This window comes from Athene noctua, chromosome 5 (genome assembly GCF_965140245.1).
Source record: "Athene noctua chromosome 5, bAthNoc1.hap1.1, whole genome shotgun sequence".
NCBI lineage: Eukaryota > Metazoa > Chordata > Aves > Strigiformes > Strigidae > Athene > Athene noctua.
Window position 1 is genome coordinate 34,673,422 of NC_134041.1, and position 23,082 is coordinate 34,696,503.

At 44.6% G+C, this 23,082-nt stretch overlaps 1 protein-coding gene across 8 annotated transcripts in view; it reads left to right on the top strand.

Moving 5' to 3' along the window:
* The first annotated feature begins 345 nt into the window (after positions 1–345).
* Positions 346–23,082, top strand: part of RNF2 (ring finger protein 2) — a 29,409-nt gene continuing 6,672 nt past the window's right edge. Inside the window, exons 1-4 of one of the 8 annotated variants that reach the window (XM_074907064.1) lie at positions 346–559; positions 1,537–2,040; positions 22,197–22,285; positions 22,654–22,814. In XM_074907064.1, the coding sequence (XP_074763165.1) occupies positions 22,199–22,285; positions 22,654–22,814 (248 nt within the window). In that variant the 5' untranslated portion in view covers positions 346–559; positions 1,537–2,040; positions 22,197–22,198. Of the gene's footprint in view, positions 560–709; positions 967–1,536; positions 2,041–18,608; positions 18,630–21,403; positions 22,286–22,653; positions 22,815–23,082 lie in introns of those variants that run through there. The other 7 variants (XM_074907061.1, XM_074907063.1, XM_074907062.1 and 4 more) reach the window with 7 other exon arrangements.

The window sequence follows — 23,082 nt, forward strand, 5'->3', positions numbered from 1 at the left end:
GGTTGAAGAGTTGGGCTGACCCAGCGCTGAGGGATCTGGTGGAGTTGAGAACGGTCAGTGTGAGGTCAATGGTTGGACTGGAGGATCTTCAAGGTCTTTTCCAACCGAGATGATTTTTTGATTCTGTGAAAAGCTGTGGAGTTTAGAGGGCACATTCAGAGAGAAAAGGCCAGCAAAGGCCAGCCCGAGGCCAGGTGTTTGGCCCAGGAGGCTGCTGGACCCACTCTTGCCAAAAGGCGATTTCCCAAACTCGCTCCACCGGGCGATGAGGCACGGGCGGCTGCCCGGGGTCACCCAGGCTTCAGCCAGGCCTCCGCCATCCCGCCCGCCCCGCTCGACACGGAGCGACGCGCGCCGCTGGCTCCCGGGCGGGCACCGCGGCTGCCCGAGGCTCTACCCCGCGGCCCCCGCCCCTCCTCGGCGGCGCTGAGCGGGAAATACGCGATCGCCCACCGCGGCTTCATCTCAGGGAGAGGTGGCGCACCTCACCCCCTCCGTCAGGCGACACCGCCGGCGGCTGCCTTGAGGGTTCAGCCCCGGACCGGGGCCGCGGGCCGAGGTGAGGGAGGGCGGCGCGGGGAGTCCCGCCGGGCTCGGTGCCGCACCGCCCGGACCGGCGGCGGGGGAAGGCGGGTGCGGGCGCGGCGCTGACGGGGAGCCGGGGGCGGGCGGGCGGCCGCGGCGGGAGTGCGGGGAAGGCGGGGAAAGGCGCGAGCAGCCCCCAGCCCCAGCCGCGCCCCGGCGGGCAGGGTGGGGGAGGAGGGCGCTGGGCGGCCCGGGCTCGACAGCCCCATCCGCGCTCCCCTTGCCCAGCCCCGGCCATGAATATGTAACTCCCCTCTTTCCCGAGCTCCATTGCGGAGGCTGCCGCTCGCCATATTGTGCTGCTGGGGCAGCGGCTGCACCGGCGGCGGCAGCGAGCGGCGCAGGGAGGCGCGGCGGCCCCAGGCGGGAGCCCGGCGGGCGGTGAGCGCAGGGCGGCGGGCGGGGAGCGGGGCTGCCACCGCCACCGCCGGGTCTGTCCCCACAGCGGGGCCGGGGAGGGGGCGGCACCGCCGGCTGCGGCGGGTGCCCCGGCGGGGCTGCTGGTGCCGGGAGCGGTCCCGACACTGGTGCGGGGGAGGCGGAGGAGGGGCCGCGCCTACCCGAGGGGGTCGTTATAGCGTGAGGGGCGGTGTCCCGCAGTGGGCTCCCCTCCGGTCTGGGGAGGGGGTGCCCGGCCTTGGCCGGGCAGTCGCCGCGCAAGTGGGAGCGCTGCTCGCCCTGCCCGCCCCGGTGTCAGGCGGCTCCGCTCGCCCCGAGCCCCCGACAGGCAGGGGCCGGCGCTGCTCGGCCCCGCACGCGGGGGGGGGGGGGGGGCCGGGCCCTGCTGCCCCCTCGCCCTCAGCCTGGCAACTTCGGCGGGGCCGCAGGGAGCTCCGCAAACCCTCAACCACCTCGGGGACCCGGCCTGGAAGCCTAGAGGTGCGGGGAAAAAAAAAAAATAAATAAAAATAATAAAAAAAAAAATATACATATACGTATGTGCACCCACAGACTCTGGAAGCTGCGGGGAGATGGACCATACACACCTCCGTACCACAGCCGCATACAACTGACACCAACCCAGCGAGTGAGGCATTGCCAAATGGGAAGGGAGAGCTGATGAACAGAGCCACGAGCCGTTATTGTTCTTTTTATAAATTGCCCCTGCTTAAAATACAATATTCAATATGATTTATTGCTCTGCATTCCCAGTCTTTTGTTTCTCTTAAAGCCCGTGCACGTCACCATGCTGATCAGGGTTTGCGAGGCGTGATGCTGATAACCTGCTACCGGCAGCGACCTGACTGCTCTTGTGAAATTGTCATCCTTTCCAACAGGGCATCAGGGGTAGAAAGACACTGTGTGGGGAGCTGTAGATGTGTCTCTTCCCTTCACACTCGCTCTCACTGCTTCCAGCACGGATTTAGCACCTGTTTCTTGCCAACTTCTATGCTCAGTGGTAGCTGGCTCTTCAAAATCGTTTCCCTTCATTGGACCCACCCCAAGCCATAGTGTGTATGTGAAATGAACACTGAACAGTATTCGTCTTTTGGGGATTTTTGTTAAGCTGTTTGTTTTTCAGACCCTCTTCTGTGGAAAATAATTGGATCAAGTGCCTAATTCCATAGAAATCCAGAGGACAGCTAGTGGAGAAAGATGATTTCCAGTATGATAAATCATAATCCACTCCTGCTTGGAAGTGGTTACAGCTCTGTGTAATAACTATGCATTGCACGCAGGCTTTTAAGGATTAAAGAGAATTGCTTGCATTTGGAAAAATGTGACTGGTGTGCAGGTGAAATTATTTTTGCTTGGGGAAAATTCTGTAATCAAATATGTCATTCAGTGACAAAGACTCGATTTGTCATAGGAGTTCCCTGCAGAGCTACTCTCATTTGTATTCATCTATGTTTTCATTAAAAACTTTTGTAATGAGATAATTTGACTTTTTTATACATCATGTCAAGCTCAGAGCTGGCATTCAGCTTGTCAGCTGAGACAGAGGCACTCACTTTGAAAGCAGCGGATACTGATAAGCAGTACATTTTGTATTAAGATACACTTGTTTGAAGCTTTGCTGGTTGTTTGGAGATGGGAGGAATTTTTGCTGGACAGGTGTCAGCGTGAGCTGCAGTGTTGGGTAGCAAGCTTTGTGGCTGGATCTGACTCTTGTTATGGTGAGCTTCAGTGATGACACTTCAATAAGTTGAGAAAATCTTTAGACCTTGTTGACCCTGTGAATTGTTACTTACAGTGTTCAATAATTGCCTTACTATTTTCTGCATTCAGCTTTGTAATAATAGCGGGACACAGATTTTGCACTGGAGGAGTTTTTTAACTTCTCTGGTGGCTAAAATTTTGACCTTTGGCTTCAAAGCTTTGAAACACCAGTCCTACTGCAGCTGCCAAGAAAAGCACTGCCTGTCATGTCTTAGAGTTGAAATAATACGCGAGTGTCAGTGAAATAAATTTCATGGAGCCCCTTTTATCAGTGACATTTTGTGTTTTAAGACTGATGCATGCTAATACGTTGAGCATAAAGACTTGGTTGGGCATTGTGGGTGATTAGAGCCGAATTCTGGCATTTTCAGGGATGTGTTACCATGAAAGAGAAATATGGTCGGCACCTATAGGAAAGCCATCAGTCTTATATGTGAAATAGATGTTGGAATATGTGAATTTCTTCGGCTTTCTTTAAAAGTTTCACTTAACAAAAAGGATGAGATTGGGAAAGGAGGGCATGGAGAAGAGGAATCTTGAAAAATGAGACCTAAGTCTGCAACTGCTCACTTGTATTTTTCTGAAAAGGACCTACTGTTACAGAAGCATCAGTTCAGAGAACATGTGTGAAAAAAGTATCAGAGTAGGGGGATTCCTTCCACTATTTTTGTGCTTAAATATGCTTTATCTATTTTTACTGAGTAATCAGCAGTTTAATAATGATGCAGACAAAGAGGAAAAAGATTGGAGAAGGGTTGTTGGTGAGCCTAAACTTGATTCTGCTTGTTGGTAGAAGTAACTGGCCTTTGAAGCTGACCTTAAATTCTTAATTTTCTGAGGAATGAGCAGCATTCGGTATTATAAAGCTGTTTAGACTTGTTGCAGTGGAGAAATATTTTAGGAATTATCCCTGTCTGCCTTCCCCCCACTTCTGGATCATGGAGCTCTCTTGCGAACAGCTGTGAACTAGCAGTAGTATTCTGCTAACTAATTAAAAACCTAATCCATTCTTTACTCTTCACCACTCAGGGGTAAAATTAAACTATTTTGAATGATTGCTGAGCTTAAACTGTGTATGTACTGCTCCTGCAGTACTGTTTACAAAATGTACGGTTTTATTTGAGAGAGAGTCCTCAAAACACAAAGTGTTGTTAGCTGTCACCCAGCTTTAGATGAAAGCTGTCTGGTTGCCAAATGAACAGTTTTGTTTCTGTATATTTATTGTAGCTATTAAGTCAATCATACATAAGATGACTCGGGTCTTTCTTTTTGTCTTTCAAGTGTTGTGGGGGAGTTCATTTTCTGTTTATTAATAACCAAGCTGTGTCTTTTTCTCATTAAGAAAATTACCACTATTGGTCATGGCTGCCTTCACTATGATAACTGGTAAGTGGGTGAGAAATTTTTGTGGCTCTCTAACATAGCTCTGGAAAAACTGAAAATCAAGCATATTTCTTGATCAAATATTTTCAGAATTTCTCCCACAATATAAACTCCTTTCAATAGTACTGCTTACTGCCATTTATATTAATAACTGTTACGGATAGTAGGTATGTTGTATGCTGATGGGAAGGATAACAAAGTGGCTCACTTGATGTGATCCCAGTAGCCCGGGGAGAGCCGCATACATGATTTACAGTATGGCTTGAGCGTCTTACAGTCTTTCTTAAGATTTGCTTAGGAGCATCTTGGATCCTGTAGCACTGTAGCAAAGCAACCAAAGCAGTAGTCCAAGAAGCTGATGAGCACTCTTTCCTGTTTTCTGCTGGTGAAATGAAAAATAACAAACCCATGTTGGTTTGTTGACCACAACTGTCAGGAAAGAACGGGAAAGTTTTGACTACGCATACCCTGGCAGGAGTTTTTTATCAGGGGGAGCACAGTGTTGTGTTAAAACTGCAGTGGTGAAGGTGGAATTGAATCAGTGCATTTCATTTTCACCACCAAAAGTGGGTTGAGCTGTTGGGTGAAAAGCAGCTGCGTTTGTTTGTTGTTTTTTTTTGGTTGTTTTTTTCTTTTTTTTCCCCCTGGTGTAACTGTAGCTGTAGAACTGATTCCTACCAGCACAATCCTCAGTGAAGAACTGCATTTCTCCACGTTCCCAAACTGTAAGTAGAAGGCTAGAAGGCTCAATTGTAAGTAGAAGGCTCAACTGTTAACAGCACTTGTGGAAATGGGAAAGATCTTCTGAATTCTAGTGCAAGTATTTTCATGGGATTTCTATTAAAATGTACAGCAAACTAAAAGGCTAACAACAGGAGGAGCGCAATGATCAAACTTAACCTTTATTGATTGAAGCAGTCAGTTGTTGCTTTCAGCAGCTGTTATTTCAGAGAGACAGTAAGAAATTGGTTAGCCTCAAAAATGTGCCAGCAGTGCTGTGAGGGCGAGGAAGTACTGTAAAAACAAAAGCACTGGTTCTGAAGCATAATTCTGCGGCAAGAGGGTACACTCCACAATAGCAGGGTATGTGGTGTTTTGTTACAGTCAAATCCATATAAATGTGGTCTTCTACTGTAGACTGAGGTCCAGTGCACTATAAACATGCTACTAGACAATGAATTAAAAAAAAAAAAAAACAACACAATGCAAAACCAGAAAAGCAATGAAAAAGTCTGATTAAAAACATCCTAAGGCAACATGTATCCTTCCTGGTCTGTTTGTGTGTATTTAGTTGCTGTGAAAGAATCAACTCTGGAGTTTGAAGGTTTTTGTTTGCTCCCAGGTTTTCAGTCCTTTGTCCCTCCTACTCTGATCTAGTACAGTACTGAAATGAATTTTAGGTAGGATTTTAGAATGGCATTTTTGCGTTTCTCCTTCACAGTTGGTCATTAATTCTGAAGTCTAAGATTGATTTAACTCTAAGAGCTTAAGAACTTCATTAACAACTACAGTAGCATGCTTCATATGAGAAACTGCATAAAATTTAACAAATAACAGAGAATATGGCAATTCTACTCACTCCCCCACTGAGTTCTGCTTAATATTGTTACTTCACAGGGCTAAATTATGGTGTGGTAATGACTGTTTTCCTCTTTATATGAATTGTAGGGGAAGGTCTTTAGCATGATTTAGGTCAAGTGCTTGTCCAGTTTATTAGCCTACATGAGGAGTGAAAAGGTGCTGTTTTCTGTAACAGTTTTGTTTTCGCTCCTGGCGGAAGGTGTTGCTGTATAATATCCTAGTACTGGCTTTGGACAAGGTATAGATCATGTGAAAGGGTTTGTAGCTTTAATGATTAAAATAATCTTACTACCTCTTGCATTAGAATGGTGGGCAATGTTTTCTTTCTTTTGTACCAAAACCTGAAGTTTTCAACTTAATCTCTCTGACAAAAAAATCTAAGATTTTTAGTACAGGAATAGCTTAGTTGTGGAATGTGAGTTTGAGCATTTATAGATAGGACAGCTAGAGGAAGATGGGTGAATTCTGGACTACGTACAGGCAACTATCATGACAGAGAGCGAGGTCTCTAATATTATGGTAATTTTGTGTATTCCAGTTTTTGTAGCTCAGGAGATGTCCAGGAGGGTATGATACAGAACTGTAAAGTCAGTTGAGCGGTAAGGACTGAGGTTATCAGGAGTAATGGAGTGATCCAGGCAGTGCGAGAAGGCCACCGGTGCCCCTAGAAGAGAATGTAGAACTCATTAGAATAACTCGGATTTGAGCGTCAGCTACATAAGAGCAGTGTACATGTACACAGAGTGCTTATATGCTATTATACTTCACTGCTATAAGAATACAGAGAAGCACCAACTAAAATCACATACTTCTGCATGTCCAAAAGTATGTGACTGTTATTAATGCTATGATAAAACAGCTGTCCTGGTTCAGCTAGGATAGGGTTAGGTTTCCCCAGCAGAGAGAGAGGGGGAAGAGATCTCCAGCCGGGTTATTCATACCATGCTGACGTCAGGTCCAGGGGCGGAACCTTTTTACTTTGCTCTTTGGCAGGCTCAGTGGCGGGAACCGGTTTCCGTGACCATTTAGTGCTATTTCTCTGTATATCGTTTGTCTTGTTCACTATTATTGTTGTTTATTGTTGTTATCATTGCTACTGTTGTTGTTCAGATTGTTTTATCACTCTGTTGTATTAAATTTCTTCTTATTTTAGCCCGGGTTTGTGCCTAACTTCCAGCCCGACCGGCTGCGGGTGGGGGAGGGCCAACGGCAACATGCTCTCCGGTCCCGGCAGAGCTTAAACCACAACAGCCTTAATTGGCGCACCAACATGGGGCACGAAATAAGAATAAAAAGGGACAGACCCTGACCAGAGTGTGATAGAGCAATCTGTTGGATGTAATTTTTCTGTTTGTATTTGTTTGATAAGAAAATGTTTGCAATGCTGGCCCACTTGTTTACGTGGTGGGGCTGGATTAATCCTTATATCCAGTGTATGATCCCTGTGATGGCGTTTGTTATCGGTGGAAAATGTATAAAGGGTCTTATGTTGTTATACGGGCTATTGAAAGCTTATGCTGCCTTTGTATCGTTGTGGGGGGGGGTGGGCCGGTACCAGTTTGCCGTTTGGGCTTTTGTTAGGGGTCTCACCCCCTCTATGGGTGAGCCAGGGGAAGAGATCCTCTCAGCTTTGGGGAGTTTCAGTTATCGTTGGAACCTGCAGGCCAGTGTGATTGTGGCACAATGCCTTCTGAATGCCTGCCTGATTTCGGTTTTGGTCATGCGGCATTTCTCTAACAGTAGCAGTGCCTGGAAACCTGCCCCGAGGTCAGATAATAGTGAGTGGCAAGGGGTGTGGGAAAAGATGGGCAAAGGCCTGAGTCGGTGGGCACCCCCAATGCTTTGGAATTTCACTCCTGAGCAAATGCAGAGCCCTGAAAAGCTGATGGAGTGCTTAGAAAGGGTGTGTTAGCAAGCGGGCAAAACCCAGGAGACAGAAATTGTCCGATCTCTGTCCCCGACTGAGCTGCGAGATATGTGGAGAGATTTTGGCCGCCTGGGAGGCGAGCAGATTTGCACCTGGCTGCTCCGATGCTGGGACAATGGAGCCAGTGGTTTTGAGATGGAGGGGAGAGAGGCCAAGCAGCTGGGATCTTTGGCCAAGGATGCTGGCATTGACAGGGCAATAGGGAAACAGACTCAAACCCTCAGCCTTTGGAGGCGACTCCTGCTCAGTGTAAGGGAGAGGCACCCCTACAAGGATGATATCCTATGTCAGCTAGGCAAATGGACCAGCATTGAGAAAGGCATCCAGAACCTCAGGGAACGGGCTGTGTTTGAGATGATCTGTGGTGATCTGAATAATGAGCAGTCACCCATGGACCCAGATCAGGCCCCTTGCACACACCTGATGTGGCGAAAGTTCCTGAAGAGTGCACCAGAAGCACACTCGAAAGCATTGGCAATAGTGTCCTGGTGGACAGACACCCACACTCTAACAGTGGATGGAGTGGTTGGCAAGCTCCGGCAATATGAGGGAAATCTTCCATCATCTCAGCATTCCTGGGTCTCAGGTGTGGAGGAACTGTCTCAGAGGATCCAAAAAATGGAAGAAGACATGTCCTGCGTTCCACCTGCACGGGCTGATGTCTCAGCCATTAGAAGTAAACGTTTCCCCACCCAAGAGAAGGGCAGCAGAAGGTACACACCACGAGGCAACCTGTGGTTTTTCCTCCGCGACCATGGAGAAGACATGAGGAGGTGGGATGGACAGCCCACTGCTACCCTAGCTGCACGAGTAGAGCAGCTGAAAGGGAAGACCATCACAAAAGGGGAGTCCTCCAAGAAAAGCGCAGCTCCAGCGTCCAGTTGGAAATCCCCCAGACAGAATAGAATGGCGAACGTTATGTCTGACCCTCTTGAGGGGACCAGTGAATCATTCTTGCAATAAGTGAGTGATGATGAGCAGGATTAGAGGGGCCCTGCCTCCAGCCAGGTGGAGGAAAGGGATAATCTGATTTACTGGACAGTATGGATCCGATGGCCTGGCACGTCAGACCCACAAGAGTATAAGGCTTTGGTGGACACTGGCGCACAGTGCACCCTGATGCCGTCGAGCTACAGTGGGGCTGAATCCATCTGCATCTCTGGAGTGACAGGGGGATCCTGACAGCTGACCCTACTGGAAGCTGAAGTGAGCCTGACTGGGAAGGACTGGCATAAGCACCCCATTGTGACTGGCCCAGATGCCCCGTGCATCCTGGGCATAGACTACCTCAGGAGAGGGTACTTCAAAGACCCAAAAGGGTACCGGAGGGCTTTTGGTTTAGCTGCCCTGGAGGAGGTTGGACAGTTGTCCACCTTACCCGGCCTCTCAGAGGATCCCTCAGTGGTGGGGCGGCTTAAGGTTGAGGAGCAGTGAGTGCCGATTGCTACCAGGACGGTGCAGTGGCAGCAGTACCGCACCAACTGAGATTCCCTGGTCCCCATCCATCAGCTGATCCATCAACTAGAAAGCCAGAAGGTGATCAGCAAAACTCACTCACCCTTCAACAGTCCTATAAGGCCAGTGAGAAAGTCTAATGGCAAATGGAGGCTAACTGTGGACTACCGTGGCCTGAGTGAAATTATGCCAGCAATGAGTGCTGCAGTGCCAGACGTGCTAGAGCTCCAGTATAAGGTGGAGTCGAAGGCAGCCAAGTGGTACGCCACGATTGACATTGCTAACGCGTTCTTCTCCATTCCGATAGCGCCAGAGTGCAGGCCACAGTTTGCGTTCACTTGGAGAGGCATCCAGTACACCTGGAATCGATTGCCCCAGGGGTGGAACCAGAGCTCCACCATTTGCCATGGACTGGTCCATACTGCACTGGAGAAAGGTGGGGCTCCAGTACACCTGCAGTACATTGATGACATCACTGTATGGGGGGACACAGCTGAGGAGGTCTTTGAGAAAGGGAAGAAGATAATTGAAATCCTCCTGAAGGCCGGCTTTGCCATTAAGCAAAAGGATGTTAAGGGGCCTGCAAGGGAAATTCAATTCCTAGGGATAAGATGGCAAGATGGGCGTCGCCACATCCCAATGGAGGTGATAAACAAGATAACAGCCATGGCCCCACCAACCTCTAAAAAGGAGATTCAGTCTTTCCTGGGTGCTGTGGGGTTCTGGAGGATGCACATCTCGAACGACAGCCTGACTGTAAGTCCTCTCTACCATGTAACCCATAAGAAGAACGATTTTGAATGGGGCCCTGAGCAACAACAATCCTTTGAGCAGATTAAGTGGGAGATTGCCCAAGCAGTAGCCCTCGGGCCAGTCCAGGAATGGCTGGAGGTTAAGAACATGCTCTACACAGCAGCTGGGGAGAATGGCCCTACCTGGAGTCTCTGGCAGAGAGCACCTGGGGAAAGCCAGGGCCGACCTCTAGGCTTTTGGAGCTGGGGATACAAAGGCTCTGAAGCTAATTATACACCAACTGAGAAGGAGATACTGGCAGCGTATGAAGGAGTTTGGGCTGCCTCAGAAGTGGTCGGCACTGAAACACAGCTCCTCCTGGCACCCCGACTGCCGGTGCTGGAGTGCATGTTCAAAGGAAAGGCCTCCTCCACGCATCATGCAGCCGATGCCACGTGGAGGGAATGGGTTGCGTTGATAACACAACGGGTTCAAATAGGGAACCCCAGCCGCCAGGGATACTAGAGGTGATCACAAACTGGCCAGAGAGCAAAGATTCCGGGATGTCACCAGAACAGGAGGTGACACGTGCTAAGGAGGCCCCACCATATAACGAGCTGCTGGTGAGGAGAAGCGATATGCCCTGTTCACTGATGGGTCTTGTCGCATTGTGGGAAAACATCGGCGATGGAAGTCTGCTGTGTGGAGTCCCACATGACGGGTCACTGAAGCTGCTGAGGGACAGGGTGAATCGAGCCAGTTCGCAGAGGTGAAAGCCGTTCAGCTTGCTTTGAATATTGCTGAGTGGGAAAAGTGGCCGAGGCTCTACCTCTACACCGACTCGTGGGCAGTGGTGAATACCCTGTGGAAATGGCTGCAGCAATGGCAGCAGAACAACTGGCAACGTAAGGGTAAAACCGTCTGGGCTGCTGAAGTGTGGCAGGACATTGCAGCCCGTGTGGAAAACCTCGTTGTGAAGGTGCGCCATGTGGATGCCCATGTACCCAAGAGTCGGGCCACTGATGAACATGGACACAACCAGCAGGCAGACCAAGCTGCTAAGATTAGAGTGGCTCTGGTGGACTTGGACTGGCAGCGCAAAGGTGAACTATTCATAGCCCGGTGGGCCCACGAGACCTTGGGCCACCAAGGTAGAGATGCAACATACAGGTGGGCTCGAGATCGAGGGGTGGACCTTACTATTGACATCATTGCAGAGATCATCCACGGATGTGAGACACGTGCTACAATCAAACATGCCAAGCGGGTGAAGCCCCAGCGAAATGGAGAGCGATGGCTGAAATATAGATATGGAGAGGCCTGGCAGATCGACTACATCACATTGCCACAGACCCGCCACAGGAAGCGCCACGTGCTCACAATGGTGGAAGTAACTACTGAATGGTAGAAATAACTACTGAAGCTTACCCAGCACCCCACGCCACTGCCCGAAACACCATCCTGGGCCTTGAAACCCAAGTCCTGTGGCGACACGGCACCCCAGAGAGAATTGAGTCAGACAACAGGACCCACTTCCAGAACAACCTCATAAATGCCTGGGCAGAAGAAGACAGCATCAAGTGGGTCTACCATATCCCCTACCACGCACCAGCCTCTGGGAAGATCGAGCGCTACAATGGACTGTTAAAAACCACATTGAAAGCACCAGGAGGTGGGACCTTCAGAGACTGGGACATGCATCTAGCAAAGGCCACCTGGTTAGTCAACACAGGAGGATCTGCCAGTCGAGCTGGCCCAGCTCAGTCGAAACCTCCACGTGCTGTAGATGGAGATAAAGTCCCTGTGGTGCGCATGAGGAATATATTGGGAAAAATGGTCTGGTTTAGTCCTGCGCCAGGCAAAGGTAAAGGCAAACCCATCCACGGGACTGCTTTTGCCCAAGGACCTGTGTCCAGATTGTTTTATCACTCTGTTGTATTAAATTTCTTCTTATTTTAGCCCAGGTTTGTGTCTAACTTCCAGCCTGACCGGCTGCGGGTGGGGGAGGACCAATGGCAGCGTGCTCTCCGGTCCCGGCAGAGCTTAAACCATTACAACAGCCTTGAGTATGATCAAAAGTTTAATTTGGTACTTCTTTTTTCTTAATGCTCTCAACATCTGAAATGGGAGGATTATCTCTGTTTGGTCACTTCTGTTAGCATTAGCTTCACTGAATTCTTCCGTAGGTGTACATATGTATAGCATCGTTTGTATGAAGTCATACCACAAATTTTTCTAAAGGCCAGGATGAGCAACTTGACGGCCAGATGGAAATGCTGCCATACTCCATGTATCAATTCATTTCAGGTCTAGTAAGTTGTGAATGGCAATTAACTGGAAGATTCCACATCTTAAGGCACCAAGCAAAATGCTTTCTTATTTAGGAGAATAAATACAGTGAAGCAAATGTAAAATACCATGTGCTAGCAAGCTAGTGTGTTTCAGAAATAACAGTGTTATTTTTTTCCCCCTCTGTCAGATGTCATCTGTCTGTTGGACGTCTCATAATCCCAGCATTGCGTGTTGTTACTTGATTTTCAAGGAAGGATTTTTTTTAAGTTGAAGAGACTTGCCTGTTAATTGTACAGGGCAGGTTGTGGGAAAATGGGTGTTTGGTAGTAGTTGTCAGGAAAACTGAAAATTCAGAACTAGTGTGATTGAAAGGGACAGTCATGTTGGGAAGGTATCTGTACTGATACTGACTGTCGAGGCTGTTAAACTGCACCAGTGCCTCGGATTTCTCTGCATTCCTGTTTTATTGGCTGCTTTGGGACATTTTTGAGTCTGTGTTCTTGAATTAATTATACAGGTTTTTTCTTTTTTCTTTTTTTTCCTCCTGGCTGGTAGGCTCTAGGGCATAAATGAGGTTGTGTCTCTTTGCTAACTGCTCTTTATAGACCAACAGACTTCAGGTTTCTCAGTTTGACCATCTGAAAATGCAGAGCTTTATAATACTTGGTTTGGGTACTTCCAGTACTTGGTACTTCCAGTGTTGAGTGCCATAAAGTAACTTTATTGGTATAATACTTGGTACTTCCAGTGTTGAGTGCCATAAAGTAACTTCTCATGTAGTCCGGTTTCTTCTAGATGAAAAGCTTTGTTATTGAAAGTAATGGGATAAAAGGAAAAAGTATTTGTCTTTCTAGGGTGACCTTTACAATGGATTTCATTGAGCTTCATGTTTTGAGAAATCTAGACTCAATTTTAAGTGGCAAGTGAGAGAATCTGACAAACTGTCTTAAAGATTATGTGCTTTCAAGCAGCCTGTAGAAATGCATGCTTAGAACTTCTAATATGCATTCTGGTGACATAATACTATTTTAAAAAAAGGAGGATATGCATTTTTTTCGTAGAGAACAGGCTGGATTTGTATTTTAGATGTGGAACTTGGCACAACCTTGAGTGTAGGGAACATCTGGCACTCACATATGTACAAATAATTTTATTGTATTAGTAACATGTTCCTTGTGCCTGTTGATCAGTTATCTGACGTTCAGTGGGAGTTAGATGTACCCATTTGAAAGTAAAATTTGCGTTTCATTTTAATATTAGTTTTCTGGGTTTATTATAGTTAAATTGTTTTCTCAACCATAGTGGAGCTACATTGATATAGTTGATCAAAACGTTTGAATGTTAATCTCTTCATTTACTTCTGTAAATAAAGTAGAATAGGATGGCAAGGAACCAGATGCAAACATTGTTGAAATGGGTTTGTCAGGATCGTTATCACATTGTGTCTGTTTCTTGCTGTGCATCACAATATCCTTCAAGCGTAACTGAAATTGCAATGACTTGAAGTAGTGACAGGGTAGACCTGCTTTAAGTTGTTTCATCCCATTCATCATGGACCATAACATTCACAGCAGTCAGATTGCTTGCCTTAATATACATTATTATTTCTGGTAATGTGGGGCCTCAGGATAGTCCCAGCCATTCTTTATTTTCATACATTTTTATTCAGACTTACTTTGTTTAGCTCAAAAACAGGTTTCCAGGTTTGCTTTTTAAGAATGAAATACAGAAGAACCCCTTAAAAATGGACCTGGGAAAAGAAGAGAGAGGATACTGAACTATGCAAGTGCCTTGTGGCTAATAGCTTTCCTGAGGTCCGGGTTATAATGTCAGCCTTGGAGCAATCATAAATGTGTTTTTTTACCATTATTCAGTTGTCTTGGGAAGAGTGTAAGGGCAGCAGTGGGATCTGCAGTGGAGGTCGCCGGGGGTTTCTCTCTGGACTGACACAATCTTTGCTCTAGCAGTAGGTTGGAGAGAGGTGGAAGAGCAGAGGCTTCCTGCAGTGCTGCGGAGGCTTGCAGAGGGGCATAGGGGTAACAGCGCCTTGTCTTGGGGTGTTTGGGAAGGAATGGGGAGGACTGGGGTGACGTATGGAGTTTTTGGGGGAGTGAAGTGGTGGTTTGTGTTTTAATGATGCAGATGGCTTTAAACATGCACTATTGAAGCCCAGTTCAGGACCCAAGGATGATGCCCTGACAAGAATCTGATTATTTTCTTATTTCCCAGCAACACTGTTGCCCCTGGAGTTGCTGATGTGCTGGTTTCGTCTCTTTCATGGATCATGATCTTCTCCTTTTTTTTTTTTTTTCCTAATTCAGTGTTTCTATCCTACGGAGGTGTTTGTTTGTAAGCTGTTAAATTGTCAGGGTGGAAAGCACAGTGTAAACACTCATTACTTCTTATCAGATTTGACTTCTGGAGCATGTAATTGCTACTTGAAGTTTCAGTTTCATTGTTTGTATTAATTTGGCATTTTTAATAGTCTTTTAATTGGCTTTGTTGTGCTTTGCAGATGTAGACTTCTAGTTAATGTGTACAAAAGTATCTTAAACACTGGCTTTGTGTAAGCATTGCTAACTACTTGTTTTAAATGTAGGCATTTACAAAGGAGCTTACTTACATTACTATAGAATATTAACTGATAAAGTGGTAATAATTTTGAAATTAGCTCATGAATGTACTTTTAGGCTTCCTGTGATAGTAGCTGAAACTATTCACTTGATTACATTCCTTTTGTAATCTATATGTGATCCTCATGAATTTTCATTTAAGGAAAGTGTTCTTTTTCTTAAATATGTGGTTACAGCATGTGTTTATGGAGGAGACTTCCATCTTAAGCAGACTTGCTGGGTCTTTTTTTATAACACTAGGTATCTGAAAGCCCAGTTCCCATGTTGCTGTTTTCACACAGTTCAGACAAATGGATTCTAGTTTGTATAAAGCTAGTGGTCACTCTAGTCCCAGAAAAGCCTTCTGATGTTTCTTCGGTGGTTAAGGAGAATGTTCATATAATCATATTCAGACCTGTAGATTGTAAAAGGTGTGTGGAGTAGGAGAAGATCCTGTTTGGGTTTCTTCAGCCTTTTATTATGGCAGTGCTTTTTTGGCTGATGAGTGTTAGTTGCCATTGGCTTTTCTTGGTTGTGTCACTTTCTGTACAGCAAAACAAAGTATAAATGTCTCCAACAGTGAGTTAACCCCATAATTAGAATAACTTGGGTTGGAAGAGACCTCTAGAGATTGTCTAATACAACCTCCTGGTAAAAGCAGGGCTGATCAGATCAGGTTGTTCATGACCACATCTAGTTTCAGATCAGGCTGTTCATGACCAATCGAGTGTGATTGTCTCCAGGATTGGACATCCCACAACCTCTCAGAAGTGGCCTTTTATTAGTGATCCTTTTGGTGCAATTTATGCTTTCTGTATAGAATTTGTTTCCCCTGTGAATTTTACTGCTCAGCACTTAGCAGTTTATTCTGTCTGTCCGTATGCCTTTTGTTGTGGCAAATACTTTCTCATTTTTTGTTTTTTTTTGGTAGTTTATGTAATTGTTGCTTTATGTCTGACTCATGGTATGAGTCCACAGCACAAGCTCCTAAAGATTTAAAATGTGGTTTACTGCCTATAAGATTAGGGTGGATATCAAACTGTATCTTAGATGTCTGCAAGACTGACAACTTGCACCTCGTGTGTTGGAGGTGAACTGCACTGCGGAGGCGCTCTGTTTTGATTGCAACTCTGAACATGAATCTATGAGCTTGAATTTGGTTTTAGCATAGATCATGACTGATTGTGTCAAAAGAACTGTGCACATGGCTAATAAAATACTGAATTTTCAAATACAAATCTTCCCAGTAAGGGACGTTGTGACATTGAACTTGATATTGGGAGGACAAGGATGGATAGCTGAATGGACTAAAACCACTTTGGTGTCTTTCAAGTTTATCCCCTTTTGAGATTGGTATATAATTACAGTGAGTGCAATATAAACTTACCGAGAGATAATTTGAAGAGTGGTGACAATATGAGTAAACAGGAGAGAAATGGGAGGCACAGACAAATGCATGGACATACTTGTTCAGGATCAGTGAGCAGTTAATTTCAGATCTGGGAACAAAATGATCTCCAGGCCAGAACCTGATTGAGCTATCTCCCAGGGATTTTGAGATCCAGAGATGAAAAAAACTTCAGAAAAGAGTGAATACTAAAAGTAGTAGATTGTAATCTAGTACTAGTTGTCCTAGATTACAACTGGATGTAGAGCAATCTGAGCTGTCAGTGAACTGCAGTGAAGATTAATTCCTTCAAAAAGTGGCTATTCAGAAATTATTTTTTTTCAAATTAAGCCTTAGACAGAAAGTAAAAGCATAAATACTTAAATTTTAGAATGCTTTAATTGAATAAATTGAAACAAATGGTTGAATTGAATGCTTTGTCAAAACCTGCATACTAAGTTACAGTATCAGAGAGAGTAAAACCTAAAACTCTAATCCTATTAAGTTTCCAAGTAACTTCACTATGATACCTGTTTTTAAAAGAACTAATCCTTTGCAAAAAAAAAGTCAGAGTGGTTGAAAGTACCGTTGAACTTGACATACCAGATAGCAGTCTAACTCTCTTACTGTTTTAAGTCTAAATATTTACCTTTTAAAACTTGGAACAAAAATCAGTTGATTTCTAAGGGTTTAATACTGCATAAAAATGTGTGTATTTTTTTTAAAGAGCCTGATGCAATTTTTTTCCCTCAAAAGTGTTTTTTCTTGAGAGTATCAGAGATCAGTACATGTTTTTTGAGTTAAATAGCAGCTGGTATGGTTATGGCCACACCTGAGCTGGGTTTGTGGGTTATCTCTTCCAGCTGCTTAGTACCATTCCACCCTTACTCTGGTCTCGAAGTGTGCTAACACAACCACTCCTGCAGTTGCTTTTTAGCCTTTGCCTGGGCTAAAATAGGCACTGTAAAGCATTTCTGAGAAAATTCATCTTGCGTGGGATCTCTGATGGCATCCAGTAGAAAGCCCCTCCTCCCTGGTTAAAGTAGGACCACCATCAGGGTTAGTTGCAAGCTAGAGCTAAGGAAACTTTAAATTTTCACAAATGACAAATTTTGAGAAATAAGACTAAGGAGCAATTATACATTGGTGAATCTATTGGTAGTAGAACTTTGAAAAGGTAAAGTAGGGAAGAGCAGGAGCAGTGATGTGGTTGCTGCTGAGCTCTTGCATTAGCTGCCTTGTAGCCAGGAGCATCTGCCTGCAGCTCTGAGCCCTCTGAAGTGTACTTGTTGTGAGTTGGATTTTTATTTTTACTGGACAGTTTCAGGAATAGGATACCCAAATGCCCAACCTACTGTGACTCATGACTACATTTGAGCAAATAATTAAATGTATTTCAGTATAAGCTTGTAAAGTGGCTGTGGTGTGTGACAAGTGCGGATGTTGCTCTGCTGGAGGTTTTTTCTAAGCTTTTTGGAAGGACTCTCCAGCATGAATTCCCCAGTCAGTAATCAGGCAGGAGATCAGAGAGGCTTTCCTGATGGGGTCTTTCATGCTGTTATTTTTCCTGTAACTGTCTGCCCATTTTCCAGCATTTGAGGAACAAGACTTATTTTGTTGTTACATTTTTAAACCTCAGCCATTTGTCTTCAAATTTGTTTTGGAAAATAGTCTACAGATGGGTGAGCACGAAGAGCGAGATTGCATAAGCCCTGTTTTTCAAGGAAATCAGGCTTAAATAGCAAGTCTTTCAAATGAGATGGTGCATTGCTTTTTACTGAAGCCGGTAGGCTCATCTCCCAGCTATAGTTAGGGAGCTATTCAGCTTGTGGATAAATTTGGTTATATAAAGTTGATCAAATGTTTTCAAAGCTCCTTAGGAACAGCACAGTTGGGTTTTGTTTGCTTTTGTTTCTAATGCTCTGGCAATGCGGAGAACTGAGGAACATCCTGGATACAAAGAAATAAAAATGTATACATTCTGATAATCTTTAGTTACCTCCCTGCTTCATCTTCCAGTCTTGTACAAGACACAAAGCAACTACGCAAGTTTTATGACTATAAGTGTGGGCTTGTATCCCTTTTTTCAGGTGCTGTTTGGAAATTTGGAGTGACAGGGAATCAAACCTGAAGAGATTTATAACATTTCTGGTTCTCAGATACTGAATATCTTCTTTTGGTTATATCAGTCAGCACTCGCTTTGATAGTGGCAGATGTTTGTACTCTGTAATTAGGAAGTTTGTGCTTAAGAGTTTTACTGTGCTTGAAGACTGAGTCAGTCTGAAGGATTGCAGGTGTCCGTATATTGGTTAGGGTTTGTTGTTTTTTCTGTAACTGACAAGAGTGGCCCTCTGGCTATAGCATAAATCACAGCAACTAGCACTTCTCAGTGGCTCCAAGAGAAAGATGTTTGATTTGCCTTCAGGAAAGTGGCTTCTCCCCTTCACACTGTCCTGGTGTCATGTGACTGCTTGCTTTCTTCTTCTATCCGGAGGGTATAGACAAGTCATAAAGGTAAGAAATGGTTAAAAAGTATGAAGTTGTGGTGTGTTAGAAGTTTTTTCAAAAACTTAATGATAAAAAAAGGCTTAGAGGGAGTATCTGACTTCACATTGTTCCTAATGCTAGCACATGTGCCCTGTGAAGAAGAGATCCCATCATCATTTATAAAGTGGAAAAGATCTGAAATGTTGAATAGTTGAAAACTTAAGTAGATATTGTTGTGATGAAATCTACTTCATATTTAGAGTCAGAAAAATGATCACGAGAACATTGTTATGTAAGGCTTTTTTTTTTTTTTTTAAATGCTGAAAGGGATGCAGAGGAGTAGTGAACTATGTCAGTGAAGATCCAACTGATCTTAAGAATGTGAGATTTCAGTGGAATAAATTTTCAGACTAAAGAATAAATGTGATGTTTTATTCTGTATCTTCTCTCCCCTTGCCAGTAGTAGTTAAAAAGTCTGTTGTACCTTCTGTCTAGAAACTTTATATTTTTCACTCTGAACAAAGTGTCAACAACAGAAGAAATTCTTTCTTTGGCTCATGAAAGACTTTTCCTAATTTTGTAGCTTTAGAAAGGATCAGCTAGTCTGGCCTGCATCATCCTTGATTTCTTTTAGCAGATGTCTGCTTCAGATCGTAGCAGTGGACTGTCATAAAGGAAAACTGAACTAAGGAGTATTCTTGTATTATTGTTGCAGGCTGTGAATGTCTTAGCACTGTCAGAACAGCTAGAAAAAGCCCTTCTGTCGGATTCACTTTCATGTCGGAGAAGGAGACCTGGAGATGGCCTGTCCACTGCAATTCGGCTCCATAGGCAGCACAAGAACAGAGAGAATGGTGGGGTCCAGTCCTGGCTTGCTCATTAGGGTTTTTTCTACTGGAGATAAACAGCTTAAACGACACCTGAAAATGAACTAAGCAGTGCTGTTTGGGATATGCTTTGAAAATGACTGCCCATAAAGAGTGCTTGCTACTTAAAACAGATTTTGGTGTAACTGTCCAACTATTTGCTGTTAAACCTGAGAGCAAGGGGCCAGTGCAATCTCCTCCTGGGTGGCTGTAGTGCTTGACTTGAGATTCAGCTAACTGTAGATGTTTTTCCTACCTCCGTTCGCCAGGTGAATGGTGAAGATCAGTCATTAATGAGAACATCTAAAGACTTGGTTTACTGGTTATGATTTTGAGACTGCTAGTTGACACTTGGTGGCTATGTCGTGGTCAGTGCAATTTTAGATCAGAATGCCTCTTTTGGTTATGGAGTTTGATCTTTGATACTGGTGCCAGCTGTTGATGTTGCTATGTTAGATTTCAGCAGTATGAAGAAAGGTAATCCAATCTGATGTCCAACAGTGTCATAAGGAAGAGAAGTCAGGCCTCATTCAGGTGCATTTTTCAGGCCCAGTATAGGTCTGGAAATTGTAGGGGAACAGGGAAGAAGCTAAGGAGGCTTATTTATTGATCATCAAACAGATTAAAAACTCTATACAGTGTAATGTGATTTTTGTTGTTGTTGTTGTTGTTGATTTTTGAGGCAGGGGCCTTTTTGGCATGTTCGAATTGACCATATTTCCACCGACCAGAGGCAGAGGAGGTGTTTGCTAGCGATGGACTATATGGATCCCTCCAGCTTTCAGCTAGCTTTAAGGCCAGTGATTTTCCTCTTAAAATTTGAAAGAGCTGTCACTGCAGACCTTAGGGTGAGAATGAAGCACTCAGCATCTCAGATTAGAAGCCTTTAGAATAAAGCAGGTCAATTATTTATCATGACACTTGTACTGTGTCTTCTGCAGTGTAGCCTTGGGCTTGTAGAGCTCTGGAGAGCTGCTGTTCTGTGTTAGCAAGTGTAAGCATGCAAGTTTCAGCAAGGTATTAACTTTTGCCTGGGATGATCTCTTTACTATGGGGCTGCTTAGATGAGCTCTTTACTGTGATGGAGCTGCCTACTGTTGGGAGCAGGCTTCTGTTAAGAGAGGCTGGATTTACTGGGATTTAGTTGTCTTAATCTGCTGCAGTCTGACTGTATGCTTCAGCAGATTTTGGGAAGGGTGTGAATGATTAGCAGCTTCACGAATTTCTCTCAGTAGTTGAAATGGTGGTTAATTAAATGTGTCAGCTTTAAAAGAACTCGGGAATAGTATCCAGTGCAAATGCAGAATAGTAATGCTGGGCCTCTGTTAGAGCAACTGACTACAACATGCAACAAAAATCCTTACATGGAAGGACTTGACTTCTTGTATGCCTGGAATTACCTTAAATGATAGTAGAAATTAGAAATTATAATGTACTTGGTAGGTACCAGTAGAATCTGCATTTGGCTGCTGATTTGAAGGATCTGGAAATACAAACCTAGATTTTAAAAAAAGCAATAGAAGAAAGGGCAAAAGCACTTCTGCTTTTTCCCTAGTAGAAATGCAATCTTGTCTCTTACATGGTTACATTTAGTTTTTTAAACATACCAACAGAGTCTGGGATAAGTTTTCCTTCAAGGCAGGCAGTTTGGGAGAGATGAGGATTGCCCCCTTATCCCCACTGTAAAAATATTTTCTGTTTAGAAACATCTTTTTCTTCTGTAGTTTTGACCTGACTTTCTTTTACACGTCTGCAGTGACCACGAGTGGTAATTTTGCCTCATCTCATACAATAATCCCAAAATTTTAATGGGAAAGCATTACAGTTTCTCTGTGTGATCTTTTTGAGTGTTTTATTTACATTTTGTTTGGTTTTTTTTTTTTTTTTTTAAATGAAAAGGTGATGCGTGCTTTTTGCCTGTAAGCAAACCCTGCAGCAGTGATTGTGGCATGTGTCTGTGAGTGCAGTTATTTCTAGCCCTGACCATTTCCAGGAGTGCCTGTCTACCAATACTGATAACAACAAATGAGCAAAACCCTGATACTGTGTGTATGATTTGGGTTTCTGAAACTTCTGACTTCCTCCCCCAAGTCATTGGAGGTGTGCCTTCACTGACCAAGATTGCACAGAAAAACTGGATTGAAATTACCCGATGACTAGGTTTTACTTGACCTTTCAGTATTCTCTAAACTTCTGATTGGAAACCCCTAGTGATGTATTTTCAGGAGGAGAAAGAAAGGCATTATAGTGTGCTTCCAGTGAACACGTTTAGCTAGTTTTCTGTGTGCATGCATAATTTTGACCTTCCACTTGGTTAGGAAGTAGACCTTTATTGACCCGAATGCATGTTTGTAAGTGGATGTTTTATGAATGTTTTCTGCATCAGGTGGCATTTGCAGCCTTCACACCACGCACCTGAAGTTTTATGGCCTTCAGGTCTATGTCGCTTTTGTTTGACAGCCTTAATTGATTTTTGCAAAGTGTTCATGGCTGACTGACTCCCTCATTTATTTTCTGGAGTGGCACAGAGCATGGGATTATCTGTGTGTAGCACAGTGGAGCCTGGTACGTGGCTGAGCGAGCGTGGCTCCTGGGCTGCTACGCTGGTAGCCCAGAGCCCACTGTGTCTGTGTGGCCGCGGGCATGGCGCGCTCGCCGCGGCAGAGGCAGCGGGTGCCTGCAGCCAGAGGTACACCAGTGTGCAACTTGCATCTCTTTGTCTTCCCAGCCATGTCTCAAGCTGTCCAGACGAACGGGACACAACCTTTAAGCAAAACATGGGAGCTTAGCTTGTATGAATTGCAAAGAACACCTCAGGTAATTAATACGTGCTAAAGAGCTGGTCTTCATGGCAGGGATTTTATTTAATACTTTTTAGAACCTGAAGCTTGATGTTTAAGATTTTCTTTTTCCTTTAGGAGTGTTAACTGTCTAAAGGACAGAATCTTTAAAAAAAAAATCCTCCAAAAACAAAGCCTCTCTCATATTTAGAAAAAATAAAAATTTTTATCTGTATTTCTTTTTTCCTTTCCTTAGCAGCATGGGTGTGTATGCTTGATGTGGTTCTATATGTGTCTTGTTTTATCTTTTTATTGTGTTTCTCTTGAAAAGAATAGTAAAACACGCAGTCTCCGTGAGCAAGTTACTAAATTCCATTAGAGAATTTTTACTTTATTTTATGCTAGGAAGCAATCACCGATGGCTTGGAAATAGTGGTGTCACCCAGGAGCCTGCACAGTGAGCTAATGTGTCCCATCTGTTTGGATATGTTAAAAAACACCATGACGACAAAAGAATGTTTGCATCGCTTCTGTGCTGACTGTATCATTACAGCCCTCAGGAGTGGGTATGTAAATATTAGTACAGGGAAAAGGGATTTCACTTAAGATGAAAATGTGATCAAGGAAATCCTTTAAGTCCCGGGTGTCGATGTGGAACAGTTATACACCTGTGCACTGCAAGTTTCTGAATGTGTAGCACACCTTTCACGTTTCAGTTTTTTTCATCATATGAAAAATCATCCCATAAATTGGTTTCTTGCAGGGAGTTGAAAACCTTCCCCTCCCCTCTCTTTTCTTTCCCCCTCTTTCCCCTCTCTTCTGTCTTTTCATCTT